This window comes from Symphodus melops, assembly GCF_947650265.1.
Source record: "Symphodus melops genome assembly, chromosome: 3".
NCBI classification, from domain to species: domain Eukaryota; kingdom Metazoa; phylum Chordata; class Actinopteri; order Labriformes; family Labridae; genus Symphodus; species Symphodus melops.
Genome location: NC_136693.1, coordinates 13,572,306 through 13,597,887, shown reverse-complemented (window position 1 = coordinate 13,597,887; position 25,582 = coordinate 13,572,306). Strand labels below are relative to the sequence as shown.

The following is a 25,582-nucleotide window of genomic DNA, read 5'->3' as shown; positions in this document are numbered from 1 at the left end:
GTACACCAAGACTGTGTATAGTTTCTGTTTTATTGTGCACATTGTTCTGTAGGCCAGTCAAGAGGCTGCAGATGTTTCAGTATATACTGTATTATAAGAAAGCCAAGTAGTCTTCTGACTACATTTCATTAGCAAACTGCTTTTTGCACAATCCTTTATTTGAACAATTAACAAAATAGAATGCTGTAGGCTTAAAATTAAAAGACAGTATAGATTTTGTTTGTAGTTCAATAACCCAACATTTCCCAGCAGACAATAGTGTTAGGAGCACATACTGAAAAGAGACAGATTATTGAAGCATTTCACCAGCATATTTCCTGACCAGCTGCAAAAGGGTGTGACAAAACTGTACAACAGAAAGGTGTCAGTTTAAAGTCCTGTTGAACATTCAAAGGGGAAAGAAAGAGAGGATTCAAATCTTCTATTTGTGCAGAAATGACTTCAAACCTGCAGCACAACAGAAATATCATCAGGTTATGGACGATGGAGATAAAGTGACTGAAAGGCATGCCTCTGTTTACTGTGTGGAATGAGTGCTGGACATGGATACAAGACCTCAGATGGAGAAGGCAAAATAAAGAACACATATTGATAGAAAGGCAGCCGGCCTGTTTAACACTATCCTTTGGTTTATCTGGACAAAAAAACGATTCTCAACTTAAGCCCTATAAAAATAAAAATCAATTGAGGCTGTGAACCACGGAATGATGTTCAGCACATTTACAACCAATTCCAAAAGTGAACTTTGGGCTAAATAGACCCCAATTTTTGTTTGTTAAATTATCTCATTTGCACTAAGAGAAAATTAGACATTTGACAGACATATTCTCCGCTGTTCTAAATGATAAAGTACAAGCAAATAGTAGGTTTGAGACTCAAAGGAGGACTTTTCAGTTCAATTGAAGTATGAAAGCTAAAGTCATGTAAAAATACTCGAGCTCATTCAATTTAGTAAAGTACTAATACTGAGAATCAGACACTGGTGGCTGGAATGAAATCAGTTTTAAGCCACAAAAAAAGAAAATGAAACAGAAAATGAAAATAAATATCAAGCAAAGAAACTAGTTCAATTTTATTAATTGTTGTGCTTTAGCCTGTGTAATTTCTTTTTAAACACCAATTCAAATGCAAGCAGGGAACGAGAACATGGGGACATCTGATACATGACCAATGACAAAAAAAAAAAAAAAAAAAAACTAACATTGTTTAATAACGTCAACAAAAATCATCACAATCAATGAATGATCCAAAAATCAATATCTTCAAAAAAGCAAACACTACCTCCTCTTGTGCATATGTCTGAGGTCTTTTTTATGCAGAGGAGCACAGGTGTAGTCCCACTTCCCCTCATTGCTCAGTTTCCCTCCGCATGGCGGAAAGGCAGAGCCTCAAAAGAGTAAAAACATAGGTGTCGGGTACATTCTCCTAACTCTTCACAGACATTAGACTTGCTGTTGGCGCCTGATAAGGGTTAGACTTTGTACACTGAGTGGAAAAACATCACACGTTGAACCTAAGGCAGCCCCCACTTTAAGTTGAGTCTGGGGGTAAGAGGGGTGGCGTGGCTCAAAACTACACTGATAAGCCACCTTAACACAGGTGCAACCTTTAAACAAAGACAAATGACATGAATGGATAGAGAAGGAAATGTACAAAGTAAACAAGGGAAGGTTTTGCAATGGAATCGGTCTTGATTGGTAGCCATCTCTCCAGTGCAAGAGTTGAGTCGAAAAACTAACGCAGTCCTTCAGGACCCAAACAAGTTTTCTGTCAGCTAGGTTTTATATTTTTAGTTGGGTTTTTTTTTTTTTTTAACATTTTAATCTAAATATCTGCAAAATATGCATTTGCCTGTCATATTGTAATCATCAGATTATATTTGTGCACAGAAGCTTATTTGATATTAAATTCTAAAGCGCATCAACATCTTTTTAGATCGTCTTTCTAATTCTAAACCCAGATACCAGAACAAGAATCTCTCAAACAAGGAGGCAGTCCAGTTCCTATTGAAGTACCACTGACCTTTTTCTCCCCCAATTTGACGGCTCGAGTTGTACCTAGATTTAAAAGCGTCTTAAAAGTGAGGAAATGGAAGAGGAGTCGTTGGTGGCAGAGAACACAACGATGTGGCCTTGGGAGGGAACACTCGTGATAATGCTGGTGCTGGGCCTTCTTTGATGCACACGGGCAAATTCAAACAGGCGTTTTAACTGCTGCAAATTCATTAGGCCAACCGTTCTCTTTTGCTAAAAGGCAAACACTGATATTTCTGGGTCATTTCCTTGAAGAGGTAATTTAAACAAAATTACACCAGCAGTCCGCTCGCAGCCTGTAGCAGATAGTTCTTCCTGTTTGTGAGTCCACTGTTTGCTATCTGAGCCGAGCCGTTGGCTCAACCAGAGTTGAGTCTTAGGTCCGAACCTGTAACCTCAACCCCCTACCTCTGTCTGTTCAACTTTCCTTCCTTGTTGCTTTAAAAGTTTAACAAAATGGACAAAAAGAAACAAAAAAACACAGCAGTGGTGCAGAGAGAAGAGAACGCAGTCACGGGGAAATCTTTGTGAGTGCGGCTTGTTTCTCTCGTTCCAAAAAGAAAAATAAGATACAAGGGAAAAGGTGTTGGAAAAGCTGGTTCTCAGGAAAGCAGGGACAAAAGGGAAGAAGAGGAAAATCTTGCAAGAGAACAAGTTGGGCAGTGTTCCTGTTCATTAGTTTGTTGTGTTTGTGTCGTGTAGATGTCATCTACTGTTAACAAGTGCATTAAGAGCATGTATGTTCTGTGTGCGTCTGAGTGTATATCCGTTTGTTTTTTGCATGTATGTTGGGATGTGTGTGTGTGTGTGTGTGTGTGTGTGTGTGTGCGCGTGTGAGTGTCTACAGCAGATCGACGCGGCGGTAGTACAGCAGGTAGGCGGTGCGCTCTGCAGTCTGCTTCACCACATGGTACTGGTTGATGACTTTCACTATCTGGTCGTCAATGCGCAGCCAGCCGTTAAGACCAATGTGGAAGACATCAGTGGTGTAATGACCGCCTGTCGCGCTGTTCCCGTGGTGATAGACAACTGGATTGGTTGGGAAAAAGGAGGGGCAAGATGTTAGAGAAATATGGAAGGGTAATGACTTTTAAATACAACATCCCATGACTTTAATAATGGGCAAAATAGAGTACGCAGTTTTTTTTAGGTCATGTGCAAGCAATACTTTTGATTTGTCATGTTTGTAAAAGTACATTCATATCCATCATGTGAATTTCCCTCGGGATCAATAAAGTATCTATCTATCTATCTATCTATCTAAAGAGTACAACTGAATTAACTAATCACCATTAGCAATTATTTTTTCATTCCATTTTCAGGTTCCACCTACGTTTATAAATACATACCATCGACAATAAAATTACAAATCAGCTTTTACTCAAAACAAAGACCTAATGCACACCCTGGCTTAAAGATAAGAACTACTACCAACAAGAAGTATGAAGGTTCAGCAGAGAAAACCAAGCTCACATTTGGGAAAATAACAGAACCCACAACTACAATGCGTTCATGCCCTCGCAGCAAAGGTAAGCAACGCTGATAAAGTAAATAAACAACAAAAGTCAAACGCACCTGCAAAGAGCCTGTAAGTTCTTTGGCCTTTCACAACTTTGCCCCGCACTCCAGAGGACAAAAGATCTGAAAAGGTTAAAAGAATCCACCGATTAGTCAAAGAAGTTTGAGAGTGTTGCTTAAGTTATAATTAAACAGGACGTGTTGTGTTCTGTTGTTGGACCATTTTCTGCATTGTAAATCCTAACAGCCTTAAGTGATTCTTTGATGAGGCAGAGTACTCAAACACAATGTTTTTTTGTAGTCTTCCATTGTGTGCCCATACCTTTGCTTATTTCTAAGTCAACGGGGTATTCAATGTTCTTTGTGAGTTTCTGACATCCTCCGGTCTTCTCAAAAACAAATCTCTTGAGATGAAGCACCAGCACAGGCGGCAGCTCTTCCAGAGTAACCCTCCGACTGATCTCAATCTGACAATGAAGACAAAACGAAGAGAAACCAGCAGTCAGAACATGAGCTGATGGTCATACAAAATCATCCGAGAAAAAACATGTTTTAAAGAAAATCAGACTGAAAAAAGAACTGTTGACTTCTTCTAAAGGAAACCGGAAAGGGAAAAGAACAATATAGAACAAGAAGCACCCTTTCAAAGCAGTGTATGTTTTTATTAACCAGAGCATTATGGGAGTTTTAAAGGTAGAAAAGACCAGAGATCACATAGACTAAACTAAGCGGAGATGAAAAACAGAGCAGATGATCCCTCAAAAATTAAATCAACAGGACTCTTTTGAATGCATCATTGTCATTTGATGGCATGTGAAGCTAGTCATCACTAAAACAGACACTTGTCCTTTTCACACCTCTTGCTTGGTTTTTGAAGTGTAGCCTTGGACCGACTCTCGTGCCACTAAGGTCTCGAGAGCCTCCTGGACAGTGCGGATCTTCTCCGACTGGATGTCCAGCTGCAGGGTGAAGAAAGGCTGCAGAGTGGCCGACTCTTTAGAGTTTTGTTGATACACCACCGATCTGACAGGAAAAAAAACGAGTGTGATATTAGACAATATAAGACAATGATATTTATTTAAAGGGTTGTTCCTTTTTCTTATCTGGCCTCTTGTGACATCAGCATGAGAGACTTTAGATTAAGAGAAAGAACTTCATGTACCACGCCTAGGAAGGGAAACTGCTACTCAAAAACGCAACTCCCATGGTAACGTGGAAATACATTTACACAAACGGATTTACTGAAAGTAAAACATAATAAATAAATGCTTCTCTGCGGTTGGCGGGCCTCAAAACATTAAAGACAAATATTCTGCACAAGGATTCAATAGAAATGTTAAACTTATATCTACAACTTTCAGTGTCCCATGTTCCTTTTACTTCAGTTTTTCATATTTATCTGTTTCTTATATTGCCGTTCTGTTTATACGTTAAGAGTTTGTTAAAGTTTCAACAGCATACACTGGCATCAAACGATCAGACTTTTAGCCATCATTTGAAGCATTTGTTCAACCTCTGAGCTGGAAAACATCTCAAATAATCAGTTAAGAATAAAAATGTTGTGAAACAGACATTTACAAACAGATTACACAGCCCAATAAAGTCCAGGTTATTCCAGAGCTCCGTGGATGCACACTTTGTAAACAAACTCCAAGGTCACAAACCATTTCTGGGAAAATAATCCTGAGACTGTGCAGACAGTGTTGAACAAGCCAGAGCACAACCTTGTGTAACATTATAACAGTTACACAGGTTCTTTGTCTTTCTCACTTTGTCTGAAAGTGAACAGCCTTAGTTTGTGGGTGCTTGCTTTGACTCTTGAAGCGGAGACTTCTGACCTCACTTGGCCCACAGTGGTCGTTAGTCTAAGGTAGTGTGGTGAGTGGTGGGACAAAAGATAAGTTGTTTGTGATGCCAACTTAAAAACTACAAACTTTGTTTTTCACCAGCTGCGAAGTATCCCTCCTTCAGACGTGGAACTCATTTTCACCGCACATAAAAAGGCTCTTCTGAAATACCATCAAGTAATCTGTCAACATACCTGATGTGCCCACCAAATATATTAGTGATGGGTGTGCGGACAAAGTCAGCTTGGCGAGTGATGGAAGTTTTGTTTCTGGGGCCAACTTGCTCCCACTCGTCCTCACTGCCCTCTTCTTCCTTTTCAGCGTCATCTTCCTCCACACCTGGCTGAGACTCTGGCCCGTTGGGCGTGGCAGCTTCTGTTAAGAGAAATGGGAACTTTAGAGGTCAAACCTATAAAAGATATATATCATCCATCTTAGTCTCATGTCAGTCTTGTAGTTACAGAAAATACAACAGAACTTTAACTCAAGACAAGCAGGTGATGATCAGATGTACGAAACATTAACTCAATTAAAGGATAGCTGTAATGACCTCATCTGCCTTGTAATGTTGTTTTTCAACTAGAAAGGGATAAAAGATGCTTACTCTCTTCCTGAGGTGAGATTAGTTTCTTCAACGCCAGCATCTCCTCGTGCAGTCCGTTAAGAGTGAAGCCGAGATACTCCTCTGCATCCTCTTGTCGACCCTTTGAGTCAAGCATCAGGAAGTCAGCGCCAATTAAAAATGTGAAAGTGCGCACACAGTCATTTAATGAAATAGGGGAAAAGTGTTTGAATGGTTAAACAGGATGAGTGTTAGCCTCGTTTAAGAGATAAACATCACAATCAGCAAGTTTAAGTTATTTCATTCATTAAAACAGAACTGACTCAGCATGTGTAATGCCTTACTTGCCTTTAATAAAAGGAGACATGAGACTGATTTAAAAAATGTGAATCATTAAAGAAAAAAGAAAACATTCCCTTCAAACATTGTGTTCCAGAGGAAGTTTATTCATCAGAAATGCCAAATCAGTCAGCATTGCTTACCTTCTCCGAGAGGCTTGATTTGATAAGAGTGAGGAGTCTGTAAATGTAGGTCGGCTCAAAAGGTACTCCAGGCCGAATGTCTTTCATGACTTTATCACCAACAGCTGTGGACAAAGTAACACATTACACACAGTATATCACAATAGATACCAAACGTCTCTGACTGATGTGTGACACCTCACCTTGCTGTTTGGCTTTAGATGGCACAGGCATGTTGTTGAACTCATTCACCAGCCTTACACTGTCAGACACAATGACACAACGGTGATGCTTCTGAACTTAACACATGGCAAACAGTTTGATATCAGCTGGCAAAAATTGTACTTACAAGTTGTCTATCATGGGTGTGGATGTACACGGCCTCTGCGTTTCATTATGCAGAGGAATGGACTTCATCAGGTGATACATGGGAGGACACGCAATCAGGGCCTGTAGAGTCTGAGGGTAAAGAGTTAGGGAGGAAAACAGCTCGCAGGGGGAAAAAAACAAAAAAAAAACGTTTGTACAAAAATGTAATTTGATTCAGATGGGAGAATAAGCTCGGATTTAATGAAACGCCTGGCTTCAGTTTGTAGCTTGTAAAATGTGAAATGTCTTCAAATTGAAATAGTTAGAATAAGAAGTAATTTCAAAGAAATCAAAGACCCAACCACTGGCTAAAATCAAATGAAAAAACATTTTTCTATTAGATAAGTATAAAAATCAATTCCAATTTCTTGTCATTTTACGACTTAAGGATGAATAAAATTAATCCATACATTGATTTTAACAAAATGCGTTTCGTTTGCCCATAACACATGATTAAATGTAAAAGAAGCTGAGGTTTTGCACTATTTGTCTCTCCCGGTATTAAGCTCTTTGAGTACAAATAAAGTTACCGATATCAAAAAAAAAAAAGATTAAAAAGTATAGAAAACGAAGTGTCAGGTGCAGCAGAAAAAGCAGAGTAAAAAGGATACAGCATTGATATAGCACCAGTTTCCCTTGTTGATCAGTCCTCTCGGCTGCAAAGACACTGGTTTATGCATCAACTTCACATTCTCAATAAGTTCTGGGGATTTAAAAACAACAACACAATTTTCTTAAACAACTGGACCTTACAACACTGTACATTTACATAGATGACAACATCTGCATGGCTGTGTTGGGAAATAACATTCTTATAATAAAAACTACTGTTTCTTGTGTTCGTTCCTCTATTTGCTGCCTCTTGTGAAAACAACACGAGGGACTGTCTGATAGAAGAAAACACTTGATATACCACGCCTAGGAAGAGAGACTGGCACTTAGAAACACAGCTCTCATGGTAACGTGGACGCACTTTTTTTTTAAAAAGAATTACAAACTAAACCGTTGTGTGTCTGTAGTTACAAAGCAACAAACATTTGCTCAACACAATTCATCATAATAGTTCTTACATTTCTGTACAGTATAACAGTTGTCTTAGAGTAACCCTTTTTTAGACAAAGTATAAAAAGTGCCTGCATGTGTACGGACCCACAAAGACTTAAATCCCTGCTCTTGTACGAGGAAGGTGTGGCATACTACCACAGACTGTTGTGACGTCTAATGGGCGGCCTCCACATGAAGAACCAGTGACTAGCTTTAAGAGGGATCTTTACTGCATTTTCCACACAAAGACGATACTTAGACAGGCCGCCCATGTATGTATACTGACTGTTTCTATTTTTATTCATCCCAATCCAATTCATATTGGAGACAGATTGATGAAGAGAGACAGAAGGGGGATTGAGCGGGGAGAGGAGAGACTGCTGGCATGTCCCATAAATGCACAGATCGAGGTTAAAACTGAACTTTCTTAGACATTTTCCTGCAGCTGCTTCTTTGCTGACGTTATCCTCGGATAATCCTTGGCATACACTTCAGGCTTCTTCAACTATTACCCTCCACACCCACAGATCACACGTTGTGAAACATTTCAAAAAACATTATTTAAGTTTCAATATCAAACATAATAGTGATAAATATAGCCAGCAGGAACAAACAAAACATATGCTCTGCCTGAAGTCGGGCAGGACAAGCCCCTGTGGGTAAGAGAGGAGAGATGCAGATGTGTGGGGTGAGGGCTGTAGAAAGTTTTACCATGGCTGGTATAGACTGATGGCAAGGTGAGGATTCATCTTAACAGGAAATCAGTCTTAAGATTTACTTAGACATTGAAGTTAGAATGAACCCAGTGTAAGGGGAGGAGACAAGGAGTGCTGAAAATGTGCACTTTGACTAAATAGTAGTTTTCAAAGTCAAAGTTAGGACTGCTGGGTCGATACCTTTCTGAGAGACTATTACATTTCAAACATGCAGCAGAATAATGTCAGCTAAACATAGAAATCTCAAACACACAAACTGCTGGAAACTATTTGAAGAATACGTCAGAACACACGGCCTGGGAACACACTAATATCTTTTAGCATTATGAAAACAAATTCAAGTCAAAAGGAACCTCAAATCGCACTACTAGAATGTGATGAAATCAACTTCATTCATCTTCGTGCCCGTTTCAAGATGTTTCTAGAAAGCTGAAATAAGGTGATTTCTATTCTGTGACTCAGAAACAAATCTAACAGTTTCTGTAAAAGTAAATATCCTGTCGTTGTTTCTAAAGGGACAGTGTTGTAAGTATCCACTCCCTTTTGTTGGGGTTAAAAACCTGACTCAGTTATAATTCTTTCTTAGATGCATGACAAAAATGTAACTGTAGCCTAACACTTAAACAGCCATTTGTTACCATGACAACATAACTTATTGATTCCCTTTTCAAAAAAGAAAACCTTAAATCTTCCATCTTGACTTTACTTTGATATAGAGAACATCCTTTGACTTAAAAGCCTCGAGTGTTCCTAGCCGAAGTATCATGTTGCTGAGTTATGGGTTTAACAAATAGAATTACAATATTACAGCTATTTTGGGTGTTCTACCACCATCTAGTGTCCATGTGATGAACTGCTTGAACAGGAAAGCAAACATGCCCATGATGCTTCTCTGTGGTAAAGTGTTGTGTCACTATAACAGTCCTCCACATTAGGCACACTTGAACAACCTGAAGGGATCCAATTTAAACTGATCAGATGCAAATTCAGCTTTCAAAAAGTATTATAAGTTTTGGGAGGAATTCTTGACACTATACTTTTTCCTAATACAGTGCTTTGAATTGCCGTTTAATGAAATGCATAATACATATCTTAAATTGAGCCTAATATCGAACATGCCTTTCTGACACTGTCAATAAACAGGAAAATAAGAAGCTTGCTAAAATAAAATTTCAGGCTGAGCTGTTTGAAAGATAACATTGTACAGGTAAACCTAATGAATTGAATTCAGTGGGAAACTAGCATGCACATTTCTTTCGCAATAAAACCTTAAGTTGAAATCAAAACATGAAAAGGTATGATGGAGCCTTTCTTTTTTTGTAATTGAGAGTGATCATTTTCATTTAATACCTGCCAGTTTAGGGGCCATAGGATCCTCTGATACGTGCACAGGGCCATCTTTGACCTCCCCTACTTTCTCAGGCTGCTCTGGCGTAATTGGGGCAGGGGACACTACTTCCACAACATTTTTCACTTCCACAAAGGCCTGAGGGCCCCCAGGTAGAGGCTTGGAGTTGTGAAAGAGGCTAGCCCATGATTTGGGGAGGTTGGCAGTGGGTGCAGCTGGAATTGCGGGCGTAAGGGCCTGCTCGGTCACTGCTGACTGGGCAGCTGAGTCTGGGGAGACCTGCTGAGCCTGCTCCCCACTCTCACAGTCTTCTTTGTGTCCGTCTGCACTGACAGGAGTGTCGGGCTCAGCAAGCCCGTTAGCCACCGCACTCTCTGCTAGCTCCCTTCCTTTCAGTTCAGTAGTCGTAATAGATGTGGCGACAGAGGGGGCATCCACAGCAGCTGAAGGAGGAAGAGGTGATTTGGAGCGGGGGCTTTGTGGAGTATCTGAAAGTTCAGAGCTCTGTGGAGCCAAATGATCTGGCTGCTGATCTGCAGTCCTTGGTCCCTCAGTCATCCCCCTGCTTTGAGAGGAGGATGAAGAGGAGGAAGTTGCATTGCTGCCATCTGATAAAGAAGCAGCGCCGCCTGTTAAGTCCAAAGAAGAGTCATCAGGGCTATCACAAGTCCTCTGATCGGTAGTGGCTGTAGGGGCTACCTTGGTTGATGCCACAGCAGCTGTCGATCTAGCCATGGAAACAGGTCCACTGGTGGAAAGTTCTGCCCCTGATAAAGCCTTACCATCCACATCTTCAGGACTGATGTGTGGGCCACTGAGTGCATGTCCGTTCACCAGTGCTGTCACATGTGAACCATCTGCTGCACTGCTGCTGTTGTTGCTACCAGTTAAGGGGTCCAGGTAGTTGTAGTACCCCGGTGGTCGCTTTTTCTTTTTCTTCCTCTCTCGTTGTCCTAGACTGCCAGAGAGTCCGTCCATGTCCTGGCAGGCCTGGTGATTGTCGAGGCCTGAGGCCTCAGAGTCAGCGCCGTCCAGTGAGTTGAAGTGGATCCCGTCAGGGTCATCAGCTGCTGGAGGGGCCGTCTGTTGGGCCTTCTGGGTTGACTGGCAGCCCAAGATGAACTCTGGGGCCTGGGGGTTGAGGGTGCTTGAAACCTTGTACACAGGATCGTTCATCCCGACAGACTTGGAATCCATCACCTCATCGACTCCAAACTCAATGTGCTGATAGTCTTCTGCTGCAGAAAACATGTCAAACAATTAGAAACACAAATGTATGCATCCAATACAGATTTTTTTTTTTTTTACTATAAATCTTGGAGTTAAAATTTTCTTTTTTTCTTTCATCCCAAACAAGTAGATCACTGACCAAAAGGAGTCGTGGGAGCTCTTTGACAGGATCAGACAAAGCAATAAAATGGAAACAAATCCTGCTAGACCTATTTTTGGCTCCAACAACAAAAACTGTTGTGTCTATGCTGAACTACAGCATGTTCCTTCTGGGCTCTTGTGGGTCTCAGGAATGCCATGAACAGTACGGAAGTAGGAGGATTCAACATTAAACATTTCTCATTAGACAGAGAGAGACACGAGTAGTAGACAACTATTAATTTGCAAGAGTCAACGCTGTGACAGAAGTTACGGGGGCATGGGTCATTTTGGAGTTATCTTGTGTTTTTTACGACGTCAATAATTTAAATTCCATTTCTGATTGAAAACCAACAACATGATGGATACGACTGAAAAAGTACAACTATAGGGAAGAGAAAACTCCTATTTGAAATATTCATGTATCATTTATATCTGTTACTGGGTGAACAATATGTAGTTCAGGCCAACTGTTTGGTTTAATGATGTTTTTTTTTTAATTTTTTAATGTTCATTTAGACTGTTTTTTATAGAAACTACAATACAAGTACAAAAAAGGAAACTAAAGAAAAGTAAAAACAATCAGGAAACATTAAGAAAACAAGGCAACCTAGATTGCACTTCATGGTTGCAAAAAAACTCAAAAAATGCTAAAAGATTATTGCACATTTATTAATTTTTTAAGTGTGTTATTTGAGTTTAGCTTTAAACCTATGTGTATTCTTGAAAGTCATTAGTTGAGAATAATAATAGGTTGAATTGATATAGAGCATTTCAATGGACCCAAGGAGGCAGTTGCGTTTTATAATTAAAAATGAAGTAAATGTAATGAAATTAGAGCACATTATGTATCTCACACACGTTTTAGAGATTTGTTTTTTAAAATCAACTCAACATTTCTGATGTTACTGATATGCACTCTTTAAAATCTATATGCAAGCACTTCTTAGTTTTACTTATATAACTACATTTATAGCAAAAATCGAAACAAACAAATGTCAACAAAAAAGGTCAAATTACAGTCATTTAGTTTTGTGTTGCTTAAATAGTCAAAATGCAGTGAGGGGTGAGGTGAAAAGGTGAATAAACAGGAAACATTAGTTAATGCATATCAGAAAACCAAAAGTATTTTATCATTAGACAGCTGACCTGTCAATCAAACTGTTAACTCTTCAGAGAAAATGAAAACAGCAGTTTCCTCTACTGGATTAGAAGAGCTTCTGTTAGTGTTACTGAATTAAACATTTTGGCTGTAACATTCTTTCAGCATTAAAACCTTTGTAATGTAAGGATAGAATATGTACACACATGTTAGAAATCACATAAAACCATTACTATGCCCTTAGTAAATTAGCTATGATCGTTAAATCACTTGAAAATCCAATTAAATTCATGTTAAAGTCAGCAGTGGTGAAAATGCATTATATGCAAGAGAAGATAAGATACTTGTCAGTATCTTGAGCATGCAAAGCTCTACAGATTTATCCAACAGGCAAGAGAATAGTACAGGCGCATGGTTTAGAAAGCCACCAGTTTTTGAAACCTGGATTTTGAGTTTTACAGCAAACGTACAACAGCTAGTCAAGCCACAGGGTGTCAGACTCCTCAACTCACCGCAAACCTGCAGTCCAATAGACTCCATAATATAAGGTACAGCAGGAGTGCAGTAACTTCCTAAATAACCAATACAAATCAAGGTAAGGAAAATAACATGTGCACATTTGTACCATTTCAAAGACAGGTGGCTGCTTTCACATTTGTAATTTGGTTGCCTGATATGTAAAGAATCAATAATGTCTGATGTTTTCTAATCTTCAAATGATGAAAAGATGAATATCTACTTTGAGATGCAATTCAGAGCTAACAGTATATACTCTAAGTAAAAATGTAAAATTCAACATAAAAAGCATCTCCTTGCCAGGCAATTCAGCTCAGCATGGGCTTCAATTTTAATTGTTAGCTGCTTTAAGACTGCATGAATATCAACTTAAACATTTAAATACTCTAAGAGAGTGAAGTATACAAACAAAAACAATCCATTATCCAGCAAACATTGACTGTACATACCAGAAGACTGACTGACACATGGGACTTTGTCATTGAATGGAGGAAGCTGTGAGGGCGGGGAAAATAAAACTCAATTAGAGAAAAAAACTGTGCATCATTGTAATCTGTCAGTACTGATAGAATATGGAAAATTGTAGTTTCTTGCATTTTCCAAAAACATTAAGACACAAAATGTTTAACATCAAAAAGGGATTTTAAAAAACTGCAGGTTGTTTATGTAATGAAATTGAAACAGAATCCACCAGCAATGGTAAAAATACTTAAAGCAGAAAATGTTAAACCCTTTTTGAAAGCCAAAAAGGAAAATGATCATTCAGATGTGGATGATCTATAATACAGCAACATGTTTTGTGCAACCTACAGATTCAGTCTCAAAGCAGTGAATCTATGTTGTGTTACTTCCAAAATATACATGTTAGAATGACTGATGTAAAAAACAGACCATAATCAGGATCCTTACCTCAACATAACATCGTGGAGTCACAAAAAACTGATTGATCTCATCAGGGCTGAACTCCCCGAATATATACTGTAGGGGAAAAAAATCAACACAAAACATTAGGTGAAAAGATGAGCAATAATGAGGCTGCAATTTTCTTAAAATATGTACTTTCTTGAGATATACTGTCTGTAATGAGCATCAGATAGTCAAAATAACGAAAACACCCCCCCTCCCCCCCAGCTGGAACAGTTCCAAAACATGATCATTGATGTCTATGTTCAAGAGACTGGAGTCATTCATCAGCCAGACCACACTGCAATGTTAGCCTGTACAGAGGTAAAGCTCCTCACAAATGCTGAGTCATGCCATGTTACACATAAACCATGATCACAAACAACTCAGATTGTATTTGGTTACTTTAAGAGAAGAAGCTTTATGAGTTGTTAACAGAGGTAATATAAAGTAGTTGTACTGTATGCATCCATTTAAATTTTGACATTTTGGAAAAAATATAGTCGTAACTGCATCTATTACATCTGCCTTTGATTTGTAAGAAAATGAGTCCAGAAATAGTCTCTGCCAACTGGTCTTCCTTAGATCAACAGGAAATCTGAGATCATAACATCCATCAACTCATTGAACAATCAGTTCCTGTTACGACTCAAAACCAACAATAAATGAATTGAACTGAAAACACAATTTTATCCGACATGTGAACTAGCATTCATTTGGAGGGCTGTCCCCCTTCCATGTAGCCTCCCATCACTCCAAAAGAAAGGCACAAAATACTGTATGTATGGAATTGACAATTTATGTGGACTCATTATGTTTCTGCAGAACATGAGTGCCTTAATGCGTTTCACTGTCCTTAGCAATGTCTCTGCTGTGCTCATGTGATCCTACTGGGTGCATCTACGTTTCCAGTTTTGTGCCTAAATGCACTAAAGAAAATGCTTTTATTTTTGCTGAACATTGAAATAAACAAATCAATTTGTAACTGTAAGGTACTAACAATTGGTAAACACTGTGCACAGAAGTCCAATTTGTAGAACTAAACGCACATCTGACATGGCATGATACCACCTGTAAAAGCCCAATCTGTTTTATCCACATGGCATTCGCCCCTCATACCACATTGCTACCCACATTTTAACAAATAGAGTCGTCAGCCTGTGGAAAAATAGCCAGCGAGGGGGGTTCCTGTATTATGCCCTCTTGGAGAAAAATTGTGTCCATAAAAGCCCAAATTGAGTGGCTTCTGGTACATTTCAAAGCCTCTCTTCTATCTTATAGACTGATATAGCAGGGTTGGCACAGAGACAAATCTCTCTCATGTTCATTATGATTTTAGAAGGTGAGTGCTCCCCTCAAAGGGGGGGAGCGGGTACAAACTTTTCATTTAAATCAAAACATGTAAAAAAAGTAGTCTGCTGTCATTAAGTGAGTAGTTGGCTGTAAGGCCGACAGCCGGTGCTTGTGAAAGGACCTGTGACTGACATTAGTCTTTAGGGGAAGCACCGCATTGTGCCACCTGAGCATGCAAAAACACAAAGCAATTGACAAAAAGTGAAATGAACTCACTAGCTATGCCGTTAATCCTATCAGTGCAAGGCGAAAAGGAGAGGCTCACAGAAAAGAAAGTGCAACTCAGGCATATGTAACTCTTCCCAAATGAGGCCCCACGCGAGAGCCCACACTGCTGAAATTGCACTACAAGCGACAAACAGCCAGCCGTAATCCAGCGGCCTTGGGATAGCTAATACAACCACAACAGAAAGAATGTCCCTTTGCTTCTTTCTGCAGGCCTGCCACACGTACCACACTAAGCTTCCCTTGCTGTTGGTTTGGTCTGAGGATTACCAATGATTTCAACACAGTTAAGTGACGACATCACAAACTAGTTTGTGTGCAAGCACATACACAGAACTGCAGGAAGGGTCCAGAATATGACATTGTCTCGAGTAGTGCTAGTATGGGATGTGTACCATTTGAACTTCACAAATGCTGATAGACTTTCCGTTTGGTGCGTTTATATAAGCCGTATGTATAAGTATATTATGTTGGCCGGTAAAAAATACGATTGGCTGGTGAATTTTTTTTATTTACCCGCCACCTTGGCCAGTGAGTCAAAAGTTTATTTCGGATCCGGTAGAAGCATTAGCAAAAAAGAAAACAATTTTTGATAACAAAATAGTCACTGACGAGACGGGACTTAAATATAAGTGGTGAGCTGATAATATTTTCTCCACTGTGCGTCTAATCTGTTAAAATACAAACGCTAACCTGAGCTAAAGTTAGCCAAGTCTCAAATGGTATCATTAAAGGGATATTTCCCCCATTTGCAAAAAGTGTTACATTAGAAACCTGGTGGTATTTCAGAGTGCATCCCCACCTCATTTCCCCCCTGAGATAGCTCTGCATTTCTTTTCTGAAAAGGAGCCTCCAATGACACAAAAATCCTCATTTTGTGTCATTGGAGGCTGCTTTGGTCAGAGGGAGTCTAGTCCATGTTTTTGTCTCACTGAAGCTGAAGACCTATGACAGATCTGTGCGTGGGACCTCACTGCCAGAAGCAACGTCTGCCATCTTTCTAAGAAGCCATGCTAACTGGCTCTATGGAGAAAGCTGAACCCACAATGACAGAAAAGGTTTATTTCAACTTCAAACTGATAGATGAAGTTGATGAAAGTGATTTTAAAGGTCTGATGATCGTGGCTGTCACTACGAAGCGCAGTGGTTAGTGTGTGCGCCCCATGTATGAAGGCCAAGTGGGCATCCTGGGTTCAAATCCGACTATCCATTATCCTCCTTTGCCTATAGACTGGTGTAGTTTTGAGTCCTAAAACCTGGAAGTGAGTTAGCATTTTAGCGCCGTGGTTCTAACCTCTAAAAGTCAATGGGGATTTTGAATGGGTTTATTTAGACGCCTGAAATAAGGTCTGTGGTTAACACAAGCTGAAGAGATGTTGATGTTTTGTTAGATGAGATAAACTATATGCGCTAAGACCCCACTTGTGAATTTTGAAGTTTTTACACGAACTTCAAACAACGGTTGCTAACAAGTAGCTAACTGAAACTACAGTGGTTGTCGCAGACATTACACGTCATCACGCCGGGAACTCTCTCTCTAATCCTCCTTACAGCCTCTAGTCATGTTTTTCAGTGCTCTTGTAAATATTAGGTTAATAAAATCCGCTGATTAGATCGATGAAGCATAACAGTCGTGACGTCATTATAAAGCGACCGCGGTGTAGTTTGCTAGCGCATAACGTTAGCTTTTTACTTCTCTCGGCTGCATTAACTCTTCAAACTTCATATAAATGATGTTCATCTGTAAAGATTATCCCGCTGAACAAAACAGCAACGCGTCAGAAACTTGTGTTTGACACAGAGCTTATTTTCTGCAAGGCACACATGCACACTAACGGCCCAGTGCATGCAGGTCGGACCAGCGAAAAACAAACAAAGTCTTTTAACTTACCCTTCGAAGATTTACTTTACTCTCCTGATCCTAATCCACAAAATGAGTCCTTATAATTTGAATCCAGTAAGAGACTTACCTCTAAAACACATAACATCCATAAAGATAGACGGAACTGTTACAAAAAAAACTCAGCTCACTATTCCACTAACCTTTTTTTGCAGCCTATTACAGCCAATAAGAGCCTTTGTTAACAAAAGGTGCCCTCCCCCTACTCTGACAGCCAATTGCATACAAGTGTTCCTGATAACTGACATCTCTTGTAGCCAATGAAATTCTCTAAACATGAAAATGCTGTTTCTATCAGTACTCCAGGTAATTTTTCATGCACACATGAAGGAAACTGAAAGTATGAGTGGTTTTCAGAAATGCATTAGAAGTATAAATAAGGGGATACCGTATTAAAACCAAGACAGACTATGAGTCATGAATTATTTAAGAGTAAACAGGCATATCTATGTAACGTAAAAACAACAACAACCCATAGAGGTAAAATAGAATTATTCCTTGTGCTTGACTGTGAGACTGGTGATGGACTGAGGCTTTGATGAACAAATCTTTGAGAAGTCTAACTTATAGGGTCAGCTCTAAATTCTTGTGATATCATGATGTTAATGATCCAATGACACGTAGCACTATACCATTCAATACAATGTTCCTGCAACACCGGCTGAGCATAAATCAAAGCGGTCTCATCGCTTACGTACGACTTGGCTACCTCGACTTCTCCACTCAAATTTACACTGACTGCACTGAGCCTTACAGTCGGAGCTGTGCACAGTCTCGTCATGCATGCCGTGTGAACGTTCACAAATCTGTGAGCGAAGCAAAGTAACACTTACTATCTAACTTCACTTGTCAAATTATCAACAAGAGATACGTGTACGACAAACCACAAGAAAATAATTCATACTTTGATGGAAAGCAAAATAAGGAAACTCATGGAGTTGTATACAGAACAAACATTTTCTCTGCAAAGCTAAACACCAACTGGACTTCCTTTATTGCATACGACAATATTTGTGCAGTCTTTATTAATATAGAAGTCCTGCTTGTTGTTGGCTGGTTGCTCATGTGTTGGTAGATGGAGAAAGTTAAGTAGACAGCTTAGAAGAGCCGAGGAAATGCTTTTTAGTGCCCGCCATGCTGTTATCCAATGAACATCTACCACAATGTTTTTAAATGCCTCTCAGATCCACCCTGCTCAGCTACCGTGAATTTTAGAGTCTCTTTAGAGTTCTCATCAAATTAAAACCCCACAAGGTTTACTTAATTAATTGTAAATTGTCTTTGACTGAATGATTAGGACATGAGAGCAAATGTAAAGTGGACACACACCCTGAGAGCCATCGGCCCTTGAGCGGCGGGGGACAAATCTGTGTTTCTGGCTGATACATGTCATAGATGAGCTGAGAGCTATTCCGTTTAAATTTAAGCGGGGCTTGTCCACTTAAAGAAACCTTCCCATTGAGTCACTGCCTGAGTAAACTTCCATTGGGTCTGATGTCCAATCATAGCTGACATTCTGCCTCTTATCTCAAAGCATTTCAACTGACCATCCTGCAAATATGAAACGTAAGTTTTCTGTTCACACCTCAGATACTAGTTTGACTTTCTAAACTTTAGTGTAAACGTTAGACCCAGGTGCAACACTTCTGACTGTTTGCATGCTATGATTCCTGTTCATGAGAGCTGTTGAATCAACTTTAAATCAATTTCAGGCTTGAACTGCTGTTTAATTTCTTTGTGTCGCGCTGAAATATCTTTGTAATATCTAATAGTGAAAATGAGAAACAACATTATTTATCAAGAGACAACCATTACAACAATTAATCCAAAAGGACAACGCTGTTTCAGTCTGATAGTTGGCTGAATATCTTTGGGTCTACGACTACTCTGCAGTCAAAACAAGACGTGAAGACCTTGGACTTGACACCTTTTTACAGGCAAAAACAATTACTAAAGGAAAGAATTACTAAATCAGATCTGAAATTAAATTGATTGTTACTGCCACACGTTTTGAAAACACATTGGCGATATGAAATAGTCAGAAGCATTATACCATTTAGCATCTTAGTACATGTACAGATGGAATTATCATATATCAACAATCAGACAGGCACACTAATTTGTGCGACATGTTAATGGTAACTTACTATAAAAAATGTTTTTTAAAAAAAGAGCAGAGCCAAAGCTGCTGTATATTAACATCCTAGGTTTACAAAAGTCTTGTTGATAAAACGCATTAAAAAAAGAAGAGGACATGACCTGTCAGTGAGTCAAAATGAAAACTTACTTAATCAAACCAATTTATTATCCCTGATGGTATCATTGAAATGCAAGTTCCACTTCTGGTGTATTTTCATTCAGTATGCATTGGTCATGACGAAGCTGAAAAACTTTTGGCAACTTGGATGATAGTCTGCATTGTTTGTGCAGACAGTGTGAAGTTTTCCCAAGGGGAGTGGTGAGGATTACTATCCCACTCACAGATTTATGCGTTGGTTGAGTGCTGGGCTAAACCAAACAGAGACGTTATAACTATAGGTTTAAGAGTGTTGCAAGAAAAGCTTGAAATTGCAAAAGCCATACCATTCTCGTGATAACTTCTTCCTCAATACAACGAGCACAGACGACACAGTTTATTCTGAAACTTCCCCAGTAGAAGATTGTAAACCTGAATATAGATTGGGTGGTTTAAGGCTGAAATGTTTTGAAGAGATTACGAGGCAGTTCAAAGGGATAATTTTCGAGCCTGCAGCTACCTTTATAAGTGACAGGAAAATAATTAACTATTGCTTCACTCATTGCCATAAATCACTGTAGAGGGTTACAGCAACCAATCTAACTGACATTATCAATCATTTTGAAAAAAAACAAGAGACACATATGTAGTATCTTGAAGATTGACTTGATGTATTTAAATAATCTAAGCATACTGTTTCTAGACAGTTCTTTTGCAGGAAAATTTATTTAAAAAAAGAGTACAGGACAAGTATGGCAGGAGACTCATTTTGCTTAGTGTTCCTTTGATTTATACAACAGATTATGAAGAGTATTTTAAGTCCATTAACGTGTTGCTACTTTGCTGAAGAGTGATGTCTATTTGGCTGTTGGTGTGTCTCATTCTGACTCTGATCATAAACCTGCCCCTCATGTTTATCTCATTTAGTTAATTTCAATTGCAGTTTGAATGTGAATGTATATCTCGTTTAATTTGTAGTCTCCAAGTGAATCAACTTCCACTCTTTGATATTTCTTTACATTGGACACATGGGGCTTACTGTTTGGCAACATAGAAAAAAAATTGCTACTAGATGAGCCAATCTGACCAAGTGAAACAGTTGACTAAGGTCCAAATCTGATTGCAGAGAAAAACTAGGCAACTGTTAACTAAAAACACTGTCAAAACATAATTGCAACTATACACATACATGCTTCTGTACCACACTTAAACATTTTTAAGTAAAAAAAAAAAAACAGAGTACATCTTAGACTATAACAATAGTAAATGTGTATTTCCCTGAATAGAGGTATGCTCAATCGTTTAACAGGACAAATACTCTTTGAAATACTCACACAAATGGCCTAATAGAAAGCCAATAACACAAACAAGTACTGAGACAAGGGGGAAAGTGTGAAGCATGCAGGTGTAAGTTTTGAGTGAGCTTTCCCATTCACGTCCGGTTTATTCAGAAAGTTTGAAACAGGACGCAGATTCTACTAACTTTAGACCTTTACTTTATCCTATAATTTTTAATTTTAAATCAACTTCTAGAAACTTCCAAACTGGCATACCTCTCTACATGCACACCTCGAGTCAAAATGGGCCTTCCCACATGACAGCTAACTTCCTAACATATTAAACCACAGTTGATCATTTACATACACCAGACCTGGGGCTAGACGCAAACTAAAGCCCAGCAGTGTGTCGGCTCTTATTTTTCTCTCTCATTCTTTTTTTAATTTCCTTTATATGTGAATATTATCTAGAAAAAAAGGCCCACATTGTCGCGTTTGTGTTTAGCAAGCCAGCTAGCGACAGCACAGCATAATATGAGCACACTTACCTGTGTAAAGCGGTTGGCTAAAAGCTAAGTGAGTAATATCAGACCGCTTTGCAAACAAGACATGAGAACTGGTGTTTGTGCTTACTTCATGGTGCTGTACTCATGTGCAGTAACTCCCAGTTATGAACTATGCGCTGTGTGAAGGCCTGTAGCAGCACAGACCAGGTGGGCCATGCACACACGCAGCAGTTTTTCAATGTCTCTTTTCTTTAGGTAATTACATTTTGACACAAGGGGGATAACACACCGAAGTGACACAGACAAAAGATAAGACTTTCTTGTGTGTCATGTAGCTACTCTTGGCTGTCATTTCCCAGTAAACATCAGCAAATAGTACAGCTGTGTGATTTGAATGGAGGGACCTCGGGCCTGTTAGCTACCATGCTGGTTGCGTTTCAATGGAGGCTTCAGAGGAGAGGGGGGGGCATTAGCAAGCACTTTTCACTACTTACGTTTTCAATGACACATCGAGCATGATGTCTCAAATATCAACACATAACGCGACATAACAGCTTCTGCATATCAACACTGTTCAGTGTTCAAAGAGGCTGTGAAATGAGCATACAAGCTGCGTTTATAGACAGAAGGAGTTGTTATGCAGGCTAACATTAGCCAGCTAGCTTAGCTACCTGGTTGCTGTAAGAAGCCATGCTCCCAGTCTGATTTTCTCTCCGCCGCTGACAAGTTCAAAACTCTCCCGGGAAGGTGTTGAAGGTTTCTGATGACAGTCACACACGGTGTCCTACTTCGACGTCATTGTCATTTCACCAACGTTGTCCTGGCAGTCGTTAGTTTTTGATCCATGTAATGCATCAGCACTTCATGCTGCTCGCCTTGCCCTCACCGCCATTTCTGCATCTTCCTCTCCCTGCTAGCAGAACAAGCCAGCGCGCGCGGTCGATTGGTTGTAGTGTGGACGCGTGAGCTCGAGGAACAGCGAGAAACACTTCCGGTTGTCGTTGACTCCAAGGCTTCACAATAAATGTCTTCATCTCTAACGAACGCTATCCCTGACACCGATTGACCGCGGGGAAAAAAAAAAAAAAAGCTAAATTAATTAAAAAATAAAGTTGACAGAAAAAGAAAGGATCATTAATAGCACGTGTATTCTAAAACACATTCAAGGATAAGGAACATAATGTTTGATATTATTGCTGATAATTGACGGACAATACGAATAATTTAACACTTTACTTGAAATTAATATCGTATCGTCGTATAATCTTGTGAAAACACATTAACACACAACAGAGAAAGTATCAGTTCCATAAAGCATCAAGCATGACCTCGTTGACATGGCAGTCAAAAAAATGCGATGACATTTATTCTGAAATAAATCTTAAACTCGGCGGAAAACACCATCTTTGGCCACGAGCTTCACGGTCGACGCGTGACCGCGTGCGCTGTGTGCGTTCACGTCCGGGTTGGGGCATGAATCGCAGATTTTAAAATATGTCCAAGTTGAGCACGTTTTAAACTAACTTTTTGTACTAATGTTTATTTTTCTTTTAAACTCTTGTTAAGGCTCTCTGTCCTGTAATGTTTCAATCTAAATATGTTGTTTCTCCTAAAGTAGTCTGTCTGACTGTTCTCATAAAAACTACAATAAAGTAGTTTACATGACAAATATACTAATATACAGAATGCATAAACAAAGATGTTTAGATGATTATAGATTATATCAGCAGTATAAATGTAATCCCATTTCCCCATAAAATGAGCTCGAGACTAGTTAGTGGGCGTGGCACAGAACAGGTGAGGCGACAGGAGAAGGAAATCTCAACAACAGGAAGCTGGGAAGGTAGGCCGCTTTGTAGGTATTTACAAACATACGGACTAATTTAACACATAGTCCAAAGATAGGAGATGAAATTCCTGTATCTTGGTAGTCTAATATGCTCAAATTACTTATTGTTTCTCATTTTAGTCAAAACATGAAACCGTTAAAAAAAACTGATCGGAAAATAGGAGGCTTTGCTGTGTGTCGTGGGCCTCTTGCAAAAACATGCTGTGGGCTAGAATAATCAAGTATGTAATCACATGCAATTCTGATTGAATCTACCCCCCTTATATTGTCTTCATATGTTTTTATTGATAAGGCACCAAGTGCATAATCACTTGTTGTTCTACTAGCCCTTTAAATGAAGAAACATCACTTTTAGGTTGTTTTTCCCTCACATAGACATGATCCACTATAAATAGTCTTCCACGCTGCTTTACTGTCCTTAGTGGCAGCTGCAGAAACCCAAGCCAACTATCTACTTTGTTTAAGAGTGTCTTTAATAGGATTCATGTCAGTAATCTCCTTTTGTAGGTAAAGGAAAATGCCAGAGAGGGGAAGACACCACCAGAGGAGTGATGAGTATGAAAGCAGGGACTATCCTTACAAAGGTGACCGCCACACTTCATATAACAGCAGAGGTCCCGACCGAAACCCAAGGGCAGCGGACAAGAGAGGCCCTGTTGGTGACAGGAGGGCCGCACAAAACAACGGACAGAGGGACGAGACAAGCACCTCTCACAAGGAGCCACCTGCTTACAGAAACCCTGACCATGAAGGATCCTCAGGATTGTAAGCAACAGTGAACTTTACCTGGCCACAATGTAATATCTTAAACATACACCATATATTTATGGACTGTTTTGTCATTCTTGTAATTAAAATTCATGTTGTGTACAGAAATCAAACCTTACCAATAATTTTGTTTTATTTGGTCCAGAGGGACTTATGTTTATCACTCTGATGTGGAGTATCACGAGCGGCACCAAAGATCAGCTCTTCACAATTTCAGATACATTTTAACCTCTAGAGGCAAGTATATTTTTCCTTGGAATTGTAACACAAAATTTGCCTGGTTCACATTCATATTGTGAGTTTATCCTATGTGTCTCAGGTCTCTGCCAGGTTATGGAGCTGTTTTTGAATCTTCTTATTGTCATCTGTGCCGGAGTGCCGTACAGCAACAATGGAGGCTACAGAGACCTGGCCAGCCTGGGTGGAATCTACTATTATCATTTTGGTGGAGCCAGTGCCTTCACTGGAGCTGACGCAGACCGTGTGAAGGAGCTGGACAGGCTCTTTCATGAGCTCAAACGGCCTCCGTACATCTTCACCATGGCATGCGGAGGGGTTTTAATGATTTACGCCTGTGCCATGCTTGCCTTGGGGGTTTTCAGAGTGCCTTACCGATGGCCCCCCGTGCTGCTCGGGGAGGCTCTGCTTAACTTCCTGATTGGACTTGGCTATATCCCAGCACTGGCCTTCTACTTTATTAAGCTACAGGAAACCTATGACAGTCCAATCTGCACGGAGAGAGAACAGATGTACAAGAGCAAAGGTCACAAGGGCTTTGAGTGTCAGTTCCATGGTGCAGATATTGCAGGAGGTCTGTTTGCGGTGCTGGGGGTGTTTGTTTTTATCTTTGGTGCAGTGTTGGCTGTCAAAGCCTTCAGGTCAGTACAGGAGCTAAAGAAGCAAAGGACAAATGAGGACAATAATCTTTAAGGATTATTTTACCAGTTAATATCCCTCAGAAGTATAAACCCTGTTGAAGTCATTTGTTTTAAGTGCTAACTTTTTTTCACCCTTTTTTATGCTCTAAAAGTTTTTTCACAAGATTTTAGCACATTTTTTAAATGAATACCACCTACATAACGGTGTATTTTATTGTTTACATTGTTACATCTGTTTAAATAGGGCCTTAATAAACAACTCATGCTATATGTTACGTTTTGATTAATACTTGTTCATTACATTTGGGCAAAAAGTACTTGTAACGTTAACCCTCTTGTTCATCTATTCAGGAGAATATTTGCAACAAAGGATACATTACTTTAAGAACATGTTTATCTGATATGCTACCCATGTACAGTTACCAGGGGTTTCACAGGCATTCATATTTTATCGGTAGAAACAATTTGCATCCCAGGCTGTTTATTCCTGAGATTTTAAGCTATTAGTGAAGGTCAGTCTGTAATTGATCAGTGTTAGGGTAAAGAGTTGTCCATTGACCAGACACTTTTATTTAAGCAGGATTTAAATACATTTACAAATCATAAATGACTAAAATATACAATTAATTTCTAGGGATATGTCTTCTCCATCATACTTAAGTTTTGTATTATTCTGAGCCCTGCCAGTAGATGGCAGATCTGACTCAGAATCACAATTACAGTGGCGGTTTCAGAGCTTAAGATTTAATTAGATAGGGTAAAATCATGCCAAATAAGTACACCTGTGCACATTCTCATTTTAT

The 25,582-nt window shown here is 39.5% G+C and overlaps 2 protein-coding genes across 6 annotated transcripts; one reads left to right on the top strand and one right to left on the bottom strand.

Annotated features, from left to right (window-relative positions):
• Nucleotides 1–119: 119 nt before the first annotated feature.
• usp10 (ubiquitin specific peptidase 10) lies at nucleotides 120–22,300 on the bottom strand. Of its 4 annotated transcripts, none has more exons than XM_079338833.1 (15): nucleotides 21,956–22,300; nucleotides 13,794–13,862; nucleotides 13,334–13,379; nucleotides 12,881–12,940; nucleotides 9,901–11,133; nucleotides 7,402–7,493; nucleotides 6,771–6,880; nucleotides 6,625–6,683; nucleotides 6,443–6,546; nucleotides 6,003–6,102; nucleotides 5,593–5,773; nucleotides 4,409–4,574; nucleotides 3,874–4,018; nucleotides 3,609–3,674; nucleotides 120–3,062 (listed from the first exon to the last, which is right to left on the bottom strand). In XM_079338833.1, the coding sequence occupies exons 1-15, from the start codon at nucleotides 21,974–21,976 to the stop codon at nucleotides 2,875–2,877; spliced, it is 2,640 nt and encodes an 879-aa protein (XP_079194959.1). In that variant the 5' UTR covers nucleotides 21,977–22,300; the 3' UTR covers nucleotides 120–2,874. The 4 variants fall into 4 exon arrangements, with proteins under 4 accessions (XP_079194959.1, XP_079194958.1, XP_079194960.1 ...); XM_079338832.1 differs by having other exon boundaries at nucleotides 9,901–11,136; nucleotides 21,956–22,298; XM_079338834.1 differs by lacking the exon at nucleotides 12,881–12,940 and having other exon boundaries at nucleotides 9,901–11,136.
• Nucleotides 22,301–22,684: 384 nt separating this feature from the next.
• Nucleotides 22,685–25,049, top strand: marveld3 (MARVEL domain containing 3). Of its 2 annotated transcripts, none has more exons than XM_079338840.1 (4): nucleotides 22,685–23,139; nucleotides 23,641–23,898; nucleotides 24,047–24,138; nucleotides 24,221–25,049. In XM_079338840.1, the coding sequence occupies exons 2-4, from the start codon at nucleotides 23,651–23,653 to the stop codon at nucleotides 24,829–24,831; spliced, it is 951 nt and encodes a 316-aa protein (XP_079194966.1). In that variant the 5' UTR covers nucleotides 22,685–23,139; nucleotides 23,641–23,650; the 3' UTR covers nucleotides 24,832–25,049. The 2 variants fall into 2 exon arrangements, with proteins under 2 accessions (XP_079194966.1, XP_079194965.1); XM_079338839.1 differs by having other exon boundaries at nucleotides 22,687–23,127.
• The last annotated feature ends 533 nt before the right edge of the window (nucleotides 25,050–25,582 follow it).